Source organism: Manduca sexta, chromosome 2 (assembly GCF_014839805.1).
Source record: "Manduca sexta isolate Smith_Timp_Sample1 chromosome 2, JHU_Msex_v1.0, whole genome shotgun sequence".
In the NCBI taxonomy this organism is placed as follows: Eukaryota; Metazoa; Arthropoda; class Insecta; order Lepidoptera; family Sphingidae; genus Manduca; species Manduca sexta.
In genome coordinates this window covers 172,820-192,340 of record NC_051116.1, presented here as the reverse complement: position 1 = coordinate 192,340, position 19,521 = coordinate 172,820, and the positions used below count along the sequence as shown (strand labels likewise).

General features: G+C 35.0%; 2 protein-coding genes across 2 annotated transcripts in view; both read left to right on the top strand.

Moving 5' to 3' along the window:
- Positions 1-2,382, top strand: part of LOC119188782 (synaptogenesis protein syg-2-like) — a 14,065-nt gene extending 11,683 nt beyond the window's left edge. The window contains exons 5-6 of the mRNA XM_037436612.1: positions 1,822-2,051; positions 2,371-2,382. Of these exons, the coding sequence (XP_037292509.1) occupies positions 1,822-2,051; positions 2,371-2,382 (242 nt within the window). The remainder of the gene's footprint in view (positions 1-1,821; positions 2,052-2,370) is intronic.
- Positions 1,822-18,611, top strand: LOC119188780 (nephrin-like). The gene is made up of 8 exons (XM_037436608.1): positions 1,822-1,989; positions 2,371-2,502; positions 15,037-15,172; positions 15,577-15,730; positions 16,753-16,890; positions 17,342-17,506; positions 17,883-18,041; positions 18,478-18,611. The coding sequence occupies exons 2-8, from the start codon at positions 2,438-2,440 to the stop codon at positions 18,609-18,611; spliced, it is 951 nt and encodes a 316-aa protein (XP_037292505.1). The 5' UTR covers positions 1,822-1,989; positions 2,371-2,437.
- The last annotated feature ends 910 nt before the right edge of the window (positions 18,612-19,521 follow it).

Genomic DNA, 19,521 nt, shown 5'->3' with positions numbered 1-19,521 from the left:
TTCAAAGAGAAATGTTTGCGAATATCGCATGACTGTTATTGTGTTACATGGCTTGTAAATTGTATTTTAAAGGTATATGTTTGACAATTGTTAATCTTCAAGACACTGTGAGCTCATTCTGCGTAGATCGGACCACGAATATCTATTTTTTTTAAAAAAATTGTGTATTTATAAAATGTAGGTAGATATTGTAACTCTGACTTTGCGGATGAACAACACCTCAGTCCCCCCCGTGACCATGAAGGCTGCAAAGTGTTCGAAACGTCAGGAGAAAAATAAAATATTAAAACCGCGATAAAATCCGTAAAATAGTTTAATTTAAATTGTTAATCTATTTACGCCATCGATATTTTGTACTAGATCTGGCGTTCCGTACACTTTTGTTCGACTCAACTGTACTGCAATCTGCACACCTGATTAAGTATGATTTCAATATTGACGGCGTGTGGTTATGTACGGAGTGGCGCTCAAAATAACTCAAGTCTCAATGTAAACCTGAATGTGAATAAATAGTAGTCAAATAAGTAAAATTATTTGTTGTTCAAGTGAATAAATAGGTTACAACAGTGACGTTTTGGTTGCCATTTTAGTTCAGATTTTGAACAAATAGTTTATATGGACGTTCGTGTCTATAGAATATACGTCAATGATTTACGCAGTTTTTATCTATACTATTATTATAAAGAGGAAAGTGTGTAACTATGTTTGTAGGGAATAAACTCTGAAACTATTGAACCGATTTTGAAATTTCTTTTACTAGTAGAAAGCTACATTACTCCCGAGTGCTATAGGCTAGTTTTTATCCCGTAACATTATAACGCGGGCGGAGCCGCGGGCAAAAGCTAGTGTGATATAAATTAAAACTATGATTTTACGTTTATAGCGGTAGATGTTATTTTAAAGGTTATATTTTACCAATGTAAAATGTTGTTGAAAAGCATAACTTCATATTTTTCGATGTCCTTCTGCAGTCATTTGTTTTTCGGCCTAGTCTCTCATGATAATTAATATCTTAAACACAAAAGATGTTAGATTAAAGTTGACTAAGAACATATAAAAGGCATTATATTATTTATAGTATATATTATATATCATGCTATATATTAAGTATTAATCATTTTAACAATGATTTTATTCATTACTTGAGATGAAAATTGCAAGCACCAAATTTACCACAACATAAAATTAATTATACGGCCTTACACTGCTCAATATTTCTTTAACTTAGCTATTGAATTTAATATAATATAAACATCTTTTCAGACAGGATTACATTCGAATATAGTTTTATCATAAATAAGTATTTTTATAAAAGAAAATAATATAATAAATATCGCATAAAGTTCGTAAACAAGCAAAAGATATTCATAAATATAAGGTAATGGGCGTGATTAGCCGTCTGAAGGTCAAATACGAAGGGACCTTATATCGAATATCAGTAAACACTATCATTTCTATGACGTCACGGCTTTGATTTGTACATTTTTCTAGATACACCATCCAACACCTTGAATTACAAAGTATTGTTTGATATTCCACTACACTCACCATCCTGAGACATGAGATGTTAAGTCTTATTATGTCCAGTAGTTATACTTGCTACAATGTCCTTCAACCCGGAACACAACATTGACCACACGCTGCTGCTTGGCGGCAGAAATAGACATTACGGTGGTACCTATCCAGGTGGAATCTTACATATGAGACCTACAACCAGTAAAGACTTGACAGGGAGAAATTGCCTCAAGCATTAATTCTTCCTTAACACTTTAATTTTTTTTTTACTTTTTATTGAATTCTAACATTATCTTTGGTTTACAGTCGCTCCATCCCACGTGACGATATCCGGCCCCTCCGAAGCGAGAGTGGGGGACCCAGTGCCCCTGACCTGCAGTACAGCACCTTCCAACCCTGCAGCGGAGATCAAATGGGTGGTCCTCGGAAAACAGCATAAGGAGGCAAACAATAGAACTGCTATATCGCCTGAAGGTAAGGAGAATGAACAATCTCTTGGACTAGACAAACTAGCTCTCATCCTACTTGAGTGTGGGGTCAACCCCACGCGCTTTTTATGAGATCTATCGACCAAACTAATTCAAGTCGGTTTTTAATACGTTAAAAAAGGGGGTGGCGTCAACCCCACATTGGAGTGGGGTTAAGGTAAAGTATTCAATTGATAAAAATGTGTTTAACAAATAGGATACACAAAGCTAGTTTGAAAAAAATCTATTGGGGTCAACCCTACAATCTACGAGAACTAAGATAGAGTTGGTTAACTATTTACCGACAAAAATGCAAAAGTATAGTGAGCATAGGCTCTGCCTACCTCTGTAGTATACGAGTATAATAATAAACATATTCTTCCCGCAGGTGGCTGGGTGACCACATCCAACGTGACGGTGATGGTGGAGCCGAAACGCACTTCCGTGGTGGTGGTATGCCATGGTATCAACGGACAACTGGCAGAGAACGTGGTAGCAACACATACCATCAACGTGCTGTGTAAGTTAATATTTTTTTTTTGAACATTTCACCCCCTGCACTTGATGGTAAGTGGAGTGGGGTCCAGTAGAATGTCGACCGACGACAGATGATTACCCCTCGCAATCGACGCAATTATGCCGGCCTACACAGTCTGATCCCGGAATGCGACACACTTGGAACCATTATGGCGGGTTTTAACACGTTGTGTACGGTGGTCGCTATCCTGGCGGATATAATTAACCTACAATCAGCTTCTGGGAGACTATTCGAATAAAGAAAATTTTTAGTTTAAGTTTAAGAGACGCCATGAATTTCATACTACTTTCTTTTCATCTTATAATAGTAGTAATCTAGGACGGTGTACACAACAAAATCAATTAAGAAATTTCTACGTTTCTTTTTAACATACAGGGTCATTTTGACATTGCATTACTAAATGAAACCACATACTTGTCTACTTGGAAATAACACTTTACAATAAGTTTCTTGAGTTGTAGATGTAAAATAAAAGAGTGTAAGTTTCACACAATAAATATTAATAAAATGTCATTTTAATTTTACGCGCCCTAATACCACTACTACTACTCTAAGAGAATTCGTTGAAGCGGCAACATCATACTTTCAGTCAGAAATACACTCACGCACACGATTCACATTAAACTACAAAATAATAAAAAAATTGGAAAACTAAAACCAGGATTTTTGGTGAAAATATTGGTTATTAATGATTATTTTTTGGCAAAGGTGAAGACGAGTATGTAGTTTCATTTAGTAACGCAATTTCAAAACGACCTTGTACTTCAAACTTTAGCATATCCTACAATATTCAGATTTTGCAAATATAACATCCTTATAAATATAAATCTCGCTAAGTAGGTTAACGTCATTCCGAGCCGAAATCTAATCTATGCGCGCCATCAAAGGGTCCACATTATACAGTGATCTCACGAGTATAGGGGTCTGTACACATGTGACGATAATACTTAAATAATAGTAGTATCAACCACTTTACAAAGTGTAATTTAATTCACTATTCCCGAAACGTTGGCCCTCAGTCAATAACATAATAAATCTACAATGCAAACTTACATGTTACTTTTAATGAAGGAAAAGTATAAAATAGTATTGGTGCAACAACTTTTACTACAAAAAACCTATTTGTTTTCGAAAAGGAGGAAAAAATTTCACGTGGGTAAATCTTACTAAATTTTAAGGGTGTTTAAAGTTTACCAATTGATTCTAGGCCAGTTTCGTTGACTAAGGCCTAATCCCTCTCAGTAGTAGAGGAGGCCAGTGCTCAACAGTGAGACACTATATAATACAGCACGTAGATTTCATATTCGAGGTCCCGCCTAGGTAGGTACCATCGCAGTGTCTATTTCTGTCAACCAGCAGTGTACATACAGGGCTGATATTATATAAAGTCTAACTAAAATCCGTGAACTGTGAACGCGCCCTAACACCCTGATCAATGTGTATAGATTCAGATCACGCGGCTCAAGGGTACCATCGAGTTACTGAACCCATTAAACAGCGGGATGAAGTCCTTCTAACCGCTGCCTTATGGACGCGATCTTTATAGTATTAAAAGTTGGGGATGAATTTTTATTGACCCATATACAGAATCACGCCTTTTTTACCTTTTGAGGGGTAGGTAGAGGTGTAACATACCTGTATGACCAATTATCAAATCTAATCAAACAAGAAATCAGAAAAGAAAACTAGTATTTTTAGTAGAAAATAAAACGTATTGAGAATAATTTTAGGCACAGTGTTAGCAGAAGTACAAACGAAAATTTGGTTTAATTTACTAACGCAATGTCAAAATGGCTGATGTTACATTATACCTCTTTGGGTCACAAGGTTTAGTCAACAACAAAGTATGTAAAATGTTCAAGCCAGTCAATATTAACATTTGACTGATTTTACCTTTATTATTCCAATAGGGCTTTTCACAACTTCTGAGGAAATGCTAATCTATATATATAAAAATGAATTGCTGTTCGTTAGTCTCGCTAAAACTCGAGAACGGCTGAACGGATTTATCTTATCTTGGTCTTGAATTATTCGTGGAGGTCTAGGGAAGATTTAAAAGGTGAGAAAAATTCGAATAATTGCCGGGAAAATCCTCAAAACAGCATTTTTCTATTTCCCATACAAACGTTTTCTAAATAAAATGGAGAGTCAATTTGTAATTTATTACCGCTGCATAAAGTTCAAATTCGCGTGCGCGTTGGAGGATCTAATATCGCGTTCTGAAACTCAACAAAAGTGAAAGTGAATCGCGAACGCGACAAAATTGCATAGTCTCAAAATACATAGTACATAAATAGTGGTCGGCTTCGAGAAACTCAATTTTAGCTAACTTCAGTTGTTAATATAATATATAACTCAAAGGTGACTAACAGTGATATATCAAGGAACAGCCCAAACCATTGGACGGATCGGGCTAAGACTTTACATGCATAAAGCTACTATGACGTAGGCATCCCCTAAGAAAGGATTTTGATAAATTCTACCCTTAAGGGGATAAAATAGGGGATGAAAGTTTGTATAAATGTTCTTATATTTTCGACTGATTGAACTGAAATTATAGATTGGGGATAAAATTAGTTTGAACCTATAAGTACCGGGAAAATATGTAGCAAGACTTTTATCAAACAGTGGAATTTTATCCTGGAAAACACCTTCACGCGGGCGAAGCCGCGAGCAAAAGCTAGTCTTCATATAAATATATAACCCGATCAAAAACAAAAGTTACTTTAATCTATGCTCCCAAATAAATGGTAATAAAAGTACTATCAACATTAACTGTTTAATATAATAACTGTCAAATATAATTTACTTGAAAATTTTGAAACACGTCCCCAATATTATAACAGTAATTAGTAAACAAAGGTAGTTTGATAATTGAAAAAGTTAAGATTAAAAACAACTCCAGAGATAATATCTGATATTTAATCGAAATTTCCAGATATACATATTAAATGACTGTAGAAAAGTAATTTACAGTACGAACTTATAATTAAATTCCGTGGAAGCAATGCTTGGAAAGGTTAACTGAACGTAATGAATGTGTCGTATCCTCGCTTGTATGGAGGTTTTATTTTAACACTTTTTCACTATTTTAGTACATTTATAGTTATTTCGTTAAAGGACATGTCTGCTTTTTGTAACGGTGCTCGATTTTTATTTCGAACTAATTCCAATCTACATCAAACTTATTAGATAATAAGGTGGAAACAATGGGGAGCTTGGAATCATTAAAAGAATAATTTTAGACTGCTCTATTTAGAAGAAAAATAAGAAGGAATTGTGTTGGCAGTATAACTCAAAAGATATATCATTGATTCCTCAAAAGAGGCGGAATGGGTAATTACCTAGATTCTTGATTTTTGTTATACATAATAAGCTTTCAGTTATTTTCATTCGCGTATATAAAGGGAAATCTAAAAATAAAACAAAAAGAACGTCATACTGGGTAATATGAGAGGCAAATATTACTATTTTTTGACAATTTTATCTTTTATGAGGCTGCGTTCCAATATAGATTTATATTTCGGAACATTTATATTTCGAAAGTGTTCATTTTAAGTCAAATAAATTTATAAAAATCTCAAAAACGGATACTTTTAGAATTAAATGATGTATTTCCATAGGCTCGTGTTTAAGAATTCTATCCAAATATATATAAATTATCTTGGTTAAATTTTTTTTCGAATGTACGTTATTGTACATCTTCTTTGGGCCAAGAAATACATCTCATAAATTCCATTCTTTCGTAATACGCTACAAAATATAATTATGAAATAAAAAGAAAAATAGAATTCATTTTTATCATGTACAAGTTATAAAAATTTATAAACATAAATTATAATATAAATACCTTTAAACCAACTGTAAATAATCCAAGAACAAAAATCTTTAAATTTCGGCACGAATGACGACGCTGCCATCTACAGAGTAACCAAACAATTAACCCTATAGATTGCCAGCGATTTTTACGTAAGGAAAGATCGATTTTCACCCTCGAACGCGGCTGCATTTGATTTGCTGTCAGAACATAATTGGAAATATGTTATGGAATTTTCTCGAACACCGACGAACAGGAAACGTATATTTGGCGTTCTTTCCTATCCGTCATGAGATTTCATCCTTGAGGAACTGTACTTTGAATATTTTCCTGTTGTAATACAAATTCTAAACGCATTATCATATTCGACCATATAGATATTGATAAAATACTGAATTATCGTACATTTAGCGTTTTTCACACTTATTTGTTTGACAATCAACTCAAAAATAAAATAGTATTTAGTACCTATAACTTAACTTATTTAATAAAAGACAACAATTTTAAACAAATTAGTTAACAAATAAGCAAACGAGCAAGAACATAAAAATATAGCTAGCGAAATGGAACAATTGTGAATGTCCGTCCTATCCAAAGCAAAATGCCAGCAAAAGTGTATCACCTACGCCGTGGTCCGCTGGCCAGCCGGTTCAATTTCCCGCCCTTTTTATTTCTTTTTTTTTTCGCAGGCTTAACCACGTCACCTTGCTCATTGTATATAATATTAGTTAGTTATTATTAGGAATTACACTAGTTGAAACATGAAAGACAGTGTGACCAATTTTTTGTTTTAAGAAGCTCAACTATACAGTTACATTAAATTATATTAGAAAGGAGGTTGCGTTCATGTTTCTTCAGATATACCGTTTTAATATTTAGAAAATACCGTGAACATAATAGCTTATACATAATACTAAACCTATAACTCATTGCCTTAATCGGCTTTAATTATATTATAATTAATTGAAATTAATAATAATACCAGTCATGTAAATATTGTCCTACTGCTGGGCACAGGGTTCTTCTACTGGATTCAGGCCATCACGCTGATTTAGGGTTGGCAGACAAATACGAAAACACTTAAATTCTTCAATCTTAATTTCTAAAAGTCAGAAATGTTATCATGTCCCTAAATTAATAAGTTTGCTGAAAAGAATTGCAAAACAACTAAAAACTATTGCGGTTAACAGACCGGGCACGGTCGACATCCTGTCTGGCGAATTATCATAAAATTTACCGGAACCGGAAGCGGTCCAACATGGCGGCCGGGCGGGGTTCCGCGTGCGTAAAGATTAATCAAACCTCATGATATTACCCTTAGTTTGGAATTGACAACATTTTAATTAACCAGACCCTTGTTGGTTGTCATTCATTTTAATATTGTAAAATGGCGAATCTAACATAAATCATTGAGAAAATTATAATATAAAACCGAGTAAAAATCCGCAAACATAGTTTTATATCAATTTTACCTTTCTAAAAAACAATAAAAAATACACCTTAGATTAAAGCTAGCCAAAAAGCATTTAGAGTCCAAAATAAAACTCTCTTGAAACCACAGTTATAACTATCCTTCATAGTTGATCATATTTTATTTTACTGTCAGCTAAATTAATAATAAACCCTTAATTCTTCATATAGGTCTACACTTAGTTTCTAGTCTAGCAACTCCAACCCCATTACTCATGAATTTTATGACCACTATGCATAATTTCCTTAAAGGCAAATGTACGGAACCTATAACAGTAATTCATGTTAAGCCCGATTTTTCCACTAGCTTTAAGCTATAAAGTTGTAGTAGGCTTAACCTGGTAAGCCGTTCTACATTTTTTCTCCCTCATACTCGCCGGCTGAATGTTTTTTGTCCTTTGCTTAATTTAGATTTAAAAATATCAGCAGCGATGTGGAATTGATGGAAGTCTGTAATATTGTTTGTTTTTGAAAATAGAATTGTGTTTTTGAATCTAGAAATATTAACAAACAAAAATATAGATAGGATATATAAGTATTTAGAAGTTAATAGTAATTAAATATTTCCGATAATTGGTAATCTAAATTTTGCTCGCAAAAAAATGCTAACATTTATCCAAAACTGGATCTGTGTGCCAAGCATTAAATCCACTCAGAGGTTATGCATTTAATTCGTATATGTTCTCACAAACTTTCCAATTATATTAGACGCCGCACAGATGCTTCAAACTCATATCCAAAACTACACCTTGACTACACCGCAAGACAGTGTGTCAGAAAATTCAACCGTCAATATCATAATAGTGTTTTCAAATTGATAGCGTCTACGCGATGCCTTACAAATAACTTGAAAGAGAGTTATAATATACTAGTTGACCCGACAGACATTGTCCTGTCTTAACTATGAATTTGCCGCGCCTTCTGTCAATCGCTGACAATTATTTCAAACAATTGACAGTTATATAAAATTAATATTTTCAAGTTTTCTTAAATTTTCTCGTTTTCCGCGTAATTTTTTGATTTTTTTCTTTCATAACAACCTTCTCCTGACAATAACAAACACAACAAAAAAAAATGTGAAATCGGTCCAGCCGTTCACGCGTGATGGCGTGACCAAGGGAAATGGGGATTCATTTTTAAATATATAAGATAATATGGAAAAATGACTTCATCAACACTTTCAATTGACATTTATCAAACACCAAATATCAAATATTGAAAAACGAACAAATGTCTTCCCATCAAATTATCACTTGGCTCCACTCCCGCCATTTTTCCCGGAGGGGGGACGCGCGTGTTCCTCATTAAAGTAATGAATCGTTGGCCGTCGTGCAAATTAATTGTATGTTGGTAAACTGAAGTGGACGGAGGGCTGGCTCGGAAAGAATGACCTCCTTTTAGAAAACTTATTCGTTTTAACAGGTTTACTTATAAACGGTGTATATCGGGTAATATCTAAAGCAAAATTACTATTGTCAAATATGACTGGTAACAACTCTTATGTATGACTTACTAGCGTTTGTTCGCGGTTTCGCTTACGTGAAGGAGTTTTGTGAAGTCCCGCTATATATTCCCGGTATAGAAAGTAGCCTATAACATTCCCAGGGTCTTAAACTGCCTCCATAGAAAATTTCATAAAAAATCTATAACATGCGGACAAACAGAAAAATTAAATATTATTTTATAATATGTATAGATAATATTAACCGGTTTGTTTTGGCAATACTTATGGATTTTAGTTCAGCGGTTACTTTTACTTTTAAAGCTAGCTGTGAGTATGTTTCTTATCTTTATTAAGTTAAAACGACAGTGGAAGGCAAAATATTGTCAACTATTACAAAGGTATGTATACGTACTCAAAATTACTTCTAAATCCAAAATTACCTACCACGTACCCTACAACCTGAAGTTCTATTGTAATGCATCAAAATGCAATGGCTTCTAAATCAGTTTTATTTAAGTAATACACGAACACTTACGTCTTTTATCACCGAAAGGGTAGGCAAAGGCGCAACCCATTTTTCGTCGTACATATTCCGTCCCATGACATGATAGACGGAGCCTATTGCTATATCAGACACAAATTCCATACTAACTGATACTGAGTAGAAAAACCCAATATCATTGTCCGACCAGGAGATCGAACCCAAGTCCTCAGCACTGGAATGGTAATACAACTACGTCACCGAGCCAGTCCATTACTTAGTAATAATTAGTAATGAAAAATTAATTTCGAATCGGTTTCCTAATTTAATTTTGCACTTCCTTATAATATTAGTAAAGCGCTAAGTATAGAAAACTAGATTTAGTGAGTTGTTACATGAGTTCCCGGAACACAACTCTCCCAGGAATAGTCTACCGGGATACTAAGTAACCTATCATTCTCTTTCATAAAATATATTTGTGATAAATCATATTCGCCTTATTGTTCATCAAAATTTATTTATAAAAATTCTCAATCTGTCATTCCCTCCGGTGTCTCCTTATTCGTGTTATAATACCATTTAGTCTTGCCCAGGATTCAAACCTAAGATCTTCCAGTCTAAACCCTACAAAACTATAAAACCATACTACTATACAGCCCTAAAACATCAGAATAGAGAATTTATATCGTTCTGCAGGTTTGACATGATTAACGATCGCAAAAGACCTATATGATTTCACTGTTAATTCAATCGAAATTTCAAGTTATTTTCGTCAAAATCTTTCTCACTTAAGGATCGTTAACTTCGTGGAAACTAACGATACACGATCGTTTACCATCTGAAAATCTTGAACAGATTTAACCAGCGGAAAGCAGTAAAAAATTACTTATTTATGGAATTAAATAAAATATGCCACGTGCCAACCCTATTTGGGACACATCTGGTTCATTAATATGTGTAGGGTTTTTTAAGGGTTGTTGGTGCTTTGAAGAATTGTTCTGTTTATTTATTCGGTATATAACAATGGACTTTGTTGGAACATATTGGTTTTGCAATAAAACTATTTTTCAGATTATATCGCGTTTATTTGTTACAATTTTCTCCCGACGTTTCGAAGACTTGATTTTCATAATTATAAATATAGGTAGATATACAGACTTTTCGGATGACAAACACCGCTATCCTCCCGTGACCTTGAAGGCTGCAGTCTTCGAAACATCGGGAAACAGTTATAATATAAAACTCGATAAAATCAGAAAAATAGGTCTCAATTCGCCACACTGGCCTGATGCAGATTTGTAGACTTCACACACCCCCAAAATTCTTGTAGAGAACATCTCAGGTATGCAGGTTTCCTCACGAGGTTTTTCTTCGTTTAAAGCAAGCGATCATTCACAAAAAAATACACACAGAACTTTAGAAAAGTAATAGATGTGTGCCCTGGGTTTTGAATCTGCGGACTTTCCTATTGATAGTCTGTCCCACTCTAAGCTATCGTCGCTCTTTTTATTAATATTTCATTCTTCTCCTTATAATTTTGTTTCATGGTTTCAATAAATGGATATGTAGTGGTATTTGTAAACTTCTACAAATTGTCAAAGTCGACTTCAGTAACTTCTCTTGCTAATCCTCGTTTAATGATGCCCACCAAAACCACGGATGGCTTTTGCGGTCATGACTAGAGGTGTAGATGTACGTCTCAATCTAGTGTTTATGTTTATCTGGAATCAACAAAGCGTTTGCTTGCGGTTAACCTAGATTAGGTGGTATTTGGATGTTTAATTTGCGGTGATGGGTATCTGTTTTTGAGAATTTACTAGATGGCACTAGTATAATAATGAAAGCTCTGTATGTATGTACTGTCCCACTGCTGCACGGGCCTCCTCTACTACTGAGAGGGATTAGGCCTTAGTCCACCACGCTGGCCTAGTGCAGCTCTACTACGAAGAGGGTTTAACCTTACCTCACCACGTTGGTACAGTACGGGTTGGGAGACTTCACATACCTTCGAAATTCTTATGAAGAATTTTCAGGTATATGGGTTTCCTCGCATAAATAATACACATGTAATTTCAAAAAGTTAGAAGTCTTGGGTTTTGAACCTGCGGACCTTCTTCCCTGCAGTCCGTTCACATTCCAACTAAGCTTTCGTTCCCTGGCAGTATATTTGAAAATATTTAGCAGCCTATCAAGCATACCCGCCTCTATAACTCTTGTAGCCAGGATCGCCAGTGGCACGCATTTTAGATTATAGCAATGTCACTACTGGACATAATAAGACTTAACATCTCATGTCTCTGGATGGCGAGCGCAATGGAATACCAAATTATACTTTGTAATTCAAGGTGTTGGATATTTCTACTGTTTATGGGCGGTCGTATTGCTAACCATCAGGGGAAGGGCAAGCTCGTCTAGTCATTCAAAGTAATAAACAAAAATTATGACATCAAACGATGAAGTTTCCGAAGTGTTAGTCTATTTGTGTATATTAAATTATGGTGTTATAAAACTGAAGCATTAGATAAATTTGTCAAAGGATAGGTAAATTAACATAGGTTATACAATGTATTTTGTGACATTCTTCGGATATTTTGACTGCGGTATATTTTTCTTGTGGTTTCCTACGCCTGAAAAGGAAAAGCGACGAGTTATTTAGTGAAGACAAGTTTTTTTATACCGGCACTTTAAAGTGACCCACAGCACCTGATGGTAAATGGAGTGGGGTCCAATAGAATGTCGACTGACGAGAGATGATTACCCCTCGACAGTCGACACAATTATGCCGGCCTATTGGTACCGGATAAACAGGCTCATCTCGGAACGCAACACACGTGGCCCACTATGGCGGGTTTTAACACCTTACAAATATGGATATATATACAAATATACCTCCAGCAATAGTTGCCGAAAACTAGTGATTTAAAATTTAAAAAAACCCGAGTTCGCCGAAGCCGAAAGGTCGCCGGCCCGAATGTCAACCCTAAAGCCGAAACAAAGACAGAGCGTTAACTCGGCTATACCGCGCGGCTGGAAATTACACACATGTTATGCGATACGGGTGTCATGTGAATGTTGATTATTAACGTACGGCCTTAGAAACAGTGAGAGATCATTTTTTTATCTAATGCTAAAGGTCACAGGAACCTGCTGCGTGCAGGCTAACAGTTTGATCTGGAAGGCTTGAGGCTAGCCTGTGTTCAGCAGTGGAACTGTTTTATTTATTTATTTATACATATATTATAACACCATAACAGTTGATACTAATGCGATGTTATACAGATTTAATCTTAACAATTGATTTCAATACATCTATGAGCCATATCTGTGAAATCTAACAGGTTACATATAAATATATCCAAGTTCTGGGATATAGTATTAAGCAATCGTATGGTCCGTGACAAGGGCGCAAATCTCAGTACATTTGTTCGCGGTGTTTGAAGGCGGAACAGTGGTAGTGTAACTGTTGTTTTATTTGGAAACACTAAAGAAATGTCATAACACTTAAAAACAATTAATTATCCGTGACATGATTATAGATTGATGAATGGCCCCGGGGTTATTGTTAATTAAATGGTATAAAGTATGACAAATTGCAGACGAAAAACTCAAATTTATGAAAAATTACACCATAAAGTACATCTTGGTCGTACTAAAATTATTTCAAGCTCAAGCTGTCTGCACTAATCATCCATAACCTCCCATAAAATAGTGAATTTAAGCAATTTTTCATTCCTTCATCCGCTCCCGCTACCGCGTCACAACTCGCTTACCCTACGGCCCAACATTAAAGCGTACGTGACACGAATAAACGGTCCGAGGGTAGACGATACCGTAAACTGTATTTATTAAGAAAATCTCTGCTGATTCTACATTGTAATGCCGTGTTTGACCGCTGGCCGGGTCAGAAGTGACCCCTAAATTGGCTGCATTTTAATGAATTACACTTTAGAATTTTATGTCATAAAAGTCATCTTATGTCATTGTATATTGGGTCTTATTTTGATGTAGTTTGAGTTAGTGATTTTGTGTGTATTTTAGAGATATTTGAAGTTTATTTCTTAGACAATCTATATAATTGTAGATGTAATTGGTGGTTACTCAAGCTTGGGTCAAAATTGACCCATCTGTATACTACTTGTGTTTTATATCCATGCTTAATTTGATGAGCTTTATAAATTAAACCTTATCTTTTATTTAGGCTAACTCACTGACGTTTTGATAAAAGACTGAATTAGAGTAATTTGGTTTTCTGAATGAAATAGAGAGCAATTTCGCTTACTTTAATTAAATTTTAATGAACTATTAATTAAATAAGATACATTTTTAATAAGTTAATTTACTGTTATTATTTTGAGCTTGTTTATTATAATAGAGATATTAATTACATTGTTATTTGAGTATTTCGCAAAATATATGTACGTAATGAAATAGAGTTTTTTAGAATATTGGTACAATATCACTGTCACATCATGGAATCCGTCCCATGGTGTGATACACACGGTGGTAAGGGCACCTATTCCCCCTCCGTCTACCTCTTAGAGGATATAAGGCATGGGGTGTGAATTGAATAAAAATTCAACAATATATATTAATTGCTATACAAATCATACACTGTGTTCCTAATTTGACCCGGATAAAAAAAAAAACAAAAAAAAAAAAAACTAAAGAAATATAAAATATAATAACAAAACCATTATTCATACCAAAGTTAAACGCAGTCGAAATTACTCCGCCGATTTTGCCGAAAAAAAATTAAACAAAAGTAAAATGGCGGCCATAAAGTAGATAGCGGGATGCTTAACCTCAAACGAGGGGTGTCTGCGCTTCGCTGCTTGTTTTAGACTAGAAAAACTGTGGAGTGGTGTTCAAATATTTTTATTTTAAAATACTTCGAAGGGTGTGAAGATTTTTGAGTGTTTTAATGCATTTTAATTTGTCGTATGTTTTCTTAAGCGAAACGCATTAATCGCTGAACGTATTTGGATGAACTTTGATAAACAAATAGACTATGTCCTGAATTACCAAACTTTTAACCCATAAAAGTGAACTATGTATAAAACCCTGGATAGGTCTTCAACTTAAGTGATGCTGCGAAACAATAACTTTAAAAATTATCTTAATTACAAATGAAACCGATTTTGCCTGTGATGGATTTAAAATACTTTGTATAAATTTTTCTAGCATATTTTCCCCTAGACTGGATTCTCTAGAGGAGAAATGACATTCAGGCAGCTGTCTGTACCTAATTACTGGATGACGGTTTATTTTGACACAAAAACAATATAAACCTCTGTTTACCCCCAGATCCCCCGATGCTCCGATGATCACCGGGTACATACCAGGAACGACTCTATCAGCTGGCACGGTGCAGAAGCTGTCCTGCATCTCCACCGGAGGAAACCCCCTGGCCACTCTCACGTGGTACAAGAATGATAAGAAGGTAAGCTATCCGCTATTTATCCGAGCACGTGGAAGTCACTCTACACGCGAACTGAAGGGGCCAGATACATTACCAAGAAATATCACGGAATAATAGTCCTTCGACCGTCGACACAATGCCGGTCTGTTAAAAACTGGACACCGGGTGATTAAGGAACGCGACACACGAGGGCTATTCCAGTATTACGCCACCAACATATTCTACCAGCTCTGCTACCAGAATTCAGTTCTTCACGTCCCGTACGAAGGTTCAACCTCACACTCGCTCCTGAGCTCTCATACACTCCCATCAGCTCGTCGCTCCACCGCCCGCGTGTCACACCACGCTCCCTGTACGTAGTCACACTCCTGAGCCCTCATATCCTATGTAAGCTCCTCGCTTCTAAACTCTTTCTTTTTCACCAGATACATTCAGTAACGAAGACTACGGAGAAGTCAGTGTCTGCAGAGATCTCTATCCTGACGAACGTGACTGACAACCAAGCGCAGTACAGATGCGAAGCCACCAACAGCGCCACTGAGATCCCACTCTTCGAAAAAGTCACTTTGAACGTTCATTGTAAGTTTTTAACGAGTATTTACTGGGATTGAGGATTGAACCTGACTTATACTGTAATTCAAATGAATTAATGAACATCAAAAGTTTATCAGTAGTTAAGAAAACTTCACTTATCTGGGAATTATCAAAAAAGTCAGTCGAATGTCTTTAAGAAAATCATTAAGTCATATTATAGCTTTAGGAATATGAATTAAATATTGTGTTAAGTAATTTGAGGACTTGGTCGAAAGCGTTTCACTGCGCGTCAATGCGTCATAGCGTCGCGTAATGTACTATCAAACACTACATGCCAGAGCACACAGTATTCCAATACGACGTTAACATCTGTTTGTACTTTTATTAATCATCACATTCACTTTAGAGCGATCACAGCAAAATCTTACTTACTTGAACTAAAAATGCTTCGGTCACCAAGTTATGTTTCGAACTTACTTTTACTGCACATCGGTAAACGATTCGGATTTAATAACCAAAAAAAAGCAGGAAGGTCTGACTAGATAGAATGGCGAATTTCACTTTGAGCAACCATAATATTCCACTTTACGTTAAGCCCTGAAAAGGTCTTAAAATAAAATATGACGTAAAGAAATTGCAGTTTTAATCCTCACTAATTTGCACAGTTTTGGGGTTAGTTAAATATTTTACGGGTCTACATTCCGCTAGTAGTTAATGTAAAATTATACTGTACAAAAAGATTATTTTAAAACTGGCTTTTGTGGTTCAAATTCTAAAATTCAAAGAGAGTTGATTGCCAGTTGTACTCGCTATATCAGATTGCTATATTAAAGAAGTAATCCCACAGAGGCTAACCAGTTGTCATACATTAGTACTATGAAACTGCTTCAGCGATATTAGCAACAGTCCGTTTCGGCGTAGTCTTTCTTTGAAACTGGTTTCCAATGTCTTTAGCCTAATTATTTTTAAAACAAGTATGATCAAACCTCTTTTGGCGCAATAAACCTAGATCTAAAAACAATAAGGTCTCTAATAAAAAATCTAAAATAACTTTAATTTCCCAATAGTCGCCCCAGAAGCAGTGAAAGTGAGAGCAGAACCTGAAAAGTTGAAACCGGGAATCGAAGCCACACTGTACTGCGATGCAGCCTCTAGTAACCCACCAGCGCACGTATCCTGGTGGCGGGATGGTATACCTGTGCAAGGTAAGTATTCTATCGTAAATAAAGCTTTATCTCCATCAATAGAAAGCTTTATTTTTGATTAACATAACTTTATAAAATTCTCAACGATATCCAAAATTTTGATAATGAAACTGGTTAACAGAAAACGTATTCTTTGACACTCGTGTGCTGAAGTGGTGAAAAATAGTTTTAATTCTTTAGTAGATAATAAAATTAACCCTTTATTTCATAGTTAATGATCTGTAAGCTTACATGGCACAATAAATGAATACTTAAATGAACTGGCAATAAAATCAATATCAGGAATCACACCCTGAGTGCGCATATTTTCTTAATAAAGTCCCTACTTGCATACTAATAAATGCAATTGCAACACTAGATAAAATCAACCTTTTATATTTCCTGCAAACTATAACGTATTTTCTACTAACTGCCACAACCTTCCTTAAATAAAGCTCATATCCTCTAACAGGTCTACCAATGCAGCTCAAGAAAGGTCTTCACGGAGGAACAGTGTCAACAATAGAACTCAAGCTGAAGATCACCAAAGACATGAACGGTGCGATCTACACCTGCCAAGCCACGAACGAAGCGCTACAGAGAAGCGTCCACGATGCTATGGCGTTGAAAGTTCTTTGTGAGTAATAGTAATATTATTAATGGTGAAAGCTGTAGTGTTTTTTTTTTTGGTGCAAACCTAGTAAATGTTTATGAATAGCCTTATTATTTTTAAATATCTCTCTATCTTCTAGTTCATTAAGTTATTGCCTCCTCAGACTATAAATATACTCTTCTAACAACTTCTGACTAGGAAACCCTGGGTTATAATCCCAGGCCTGAAACACAGTTTAGGTTTTTAACTAACACGAATGAATCCTGTAAAGAGAGTTGAAGTAAGCTGAACAACCAGTTTTAAACATCAAACAAAATTCTTTTGGTAACATAATTTTTTCTTCTCTTTTTAAAGGTTTAACGTAATTTAAACCATATTTTAACCAAACTATTCATTTCAGACGCGCCAATATTCGACGAAGCAACGCCCTACACAACAGTTGGAGTAGAAAACGAACCGCTAATCGTAGTATTACGAGCTGATGGCAACCCTGGAAGCATCACTTACACTTGGACCAAGGACGGACTCCCCATCACACAGTCTTCTTATAGCAGCGGTAGTAAGTTGTTGATTTGCATCATTTTCATAATCTTTAAGTTTAACATCAATGTTATTACCAATATAGTATATAATAACTGATATATTTTAAACTGTTGTAGCAGGAAAGAGTAAGTTGTTTTATATCATTTTCATTATCAATACCTTCAATTTTAACGTCAGAGTTAGTACTATCGTCAATGTCATTACTGTAATCATCAGCTTGAAGTAAACTGTTATATTATATCGAGGTCAGTCAAATTACATTATGGTGTTGTATCATCATTAAAATGATAATCATTACTTCTATAACTATTTACTTGTACTTTCTAAGAGGGCTTATTAACTACATATTGTTTATGGTAAAGGGGAAAATATATATATATTAATTAATCTTATTATTTTATACTAAAATTACAAGTCTTCGATCTCCGTTGATTTTTAATGTTTCTTCGTAGATGACAGAATACTTTCGGAAGGAAGTATGCTGAACTTGACCCGACTGTCTCGCCGACGCCGGTGTGTACACGTGCGAGGCTGTCAACTCCCAGGGAGCTGCTACTGCCAACATCAGCATAAATGTTCACTGTAAGTAACTAGCTTACCTATTTTTTTTTATTTATTTATTCAAGATACAACACTATCAGTTCACGGTGGTTTGCTGTACTGGGCTTCAGGCTCGTATCGCAGTAGACCAATAGTATCATATCGTAGTTATTGTGGTTTTTAAACAAAGGCTGACTTATTGTAAAAGTCAACGAAAAAACCATCCAGCAGAAGTATAAAATCTGAATCGCTGAATGTTATACTTTTGGAGAATATTGTTTTTATCACTGAAATTTATATAAAAGGTTTTAATTTATTAAGAATAACAAGGCGTTTAGGCCTAGTTTTGAAAGGATTTACCCTCACAGTAGTAGAAGGTATATACCCAGTAGTGGAACAATTGTAATACAGGGTTGGTTCATTATTTGGGACTATAAAAATGTTGGGTAAACTTAACTTGGTTTGAATGTCTATTTGAATTAACTATAACTTCAGTACTAACTAAAAGTCCCATTACTTGGAAGTATTTGTATAGATATCTATTCTAAATTGCCTGCGAGTACATAAATATTTTCCTCAGATCCTGCAAGCATCGTATCAGCGTCGCAAAATGGAATTACAAATCCCAACGAAGACGCCATTTTATCTTGTACGGCTACAGGTAAGGCAAATACGTCGAAATGTTTTCTAGAAACATATCTAGGAATATTAATACAGTGTTGATTTTCTATTATTTGATGTAAATAAAGAAACTAGAAACCGATAGTTAGTTTAACATTTTAATAACCTTTATTGATAGAACAACGAAATAGAAATAGAAAGATTTCTATTTTGGATTGTTTTGAAGAAATAGTCTGACTTTATTGAATTTATTAGGTGTTCATATGTTTTAGTCAATTTTCTTTTACCATATTGCAAAACTACGTACAAAATTTCTAACAACATATTTCTTGTAG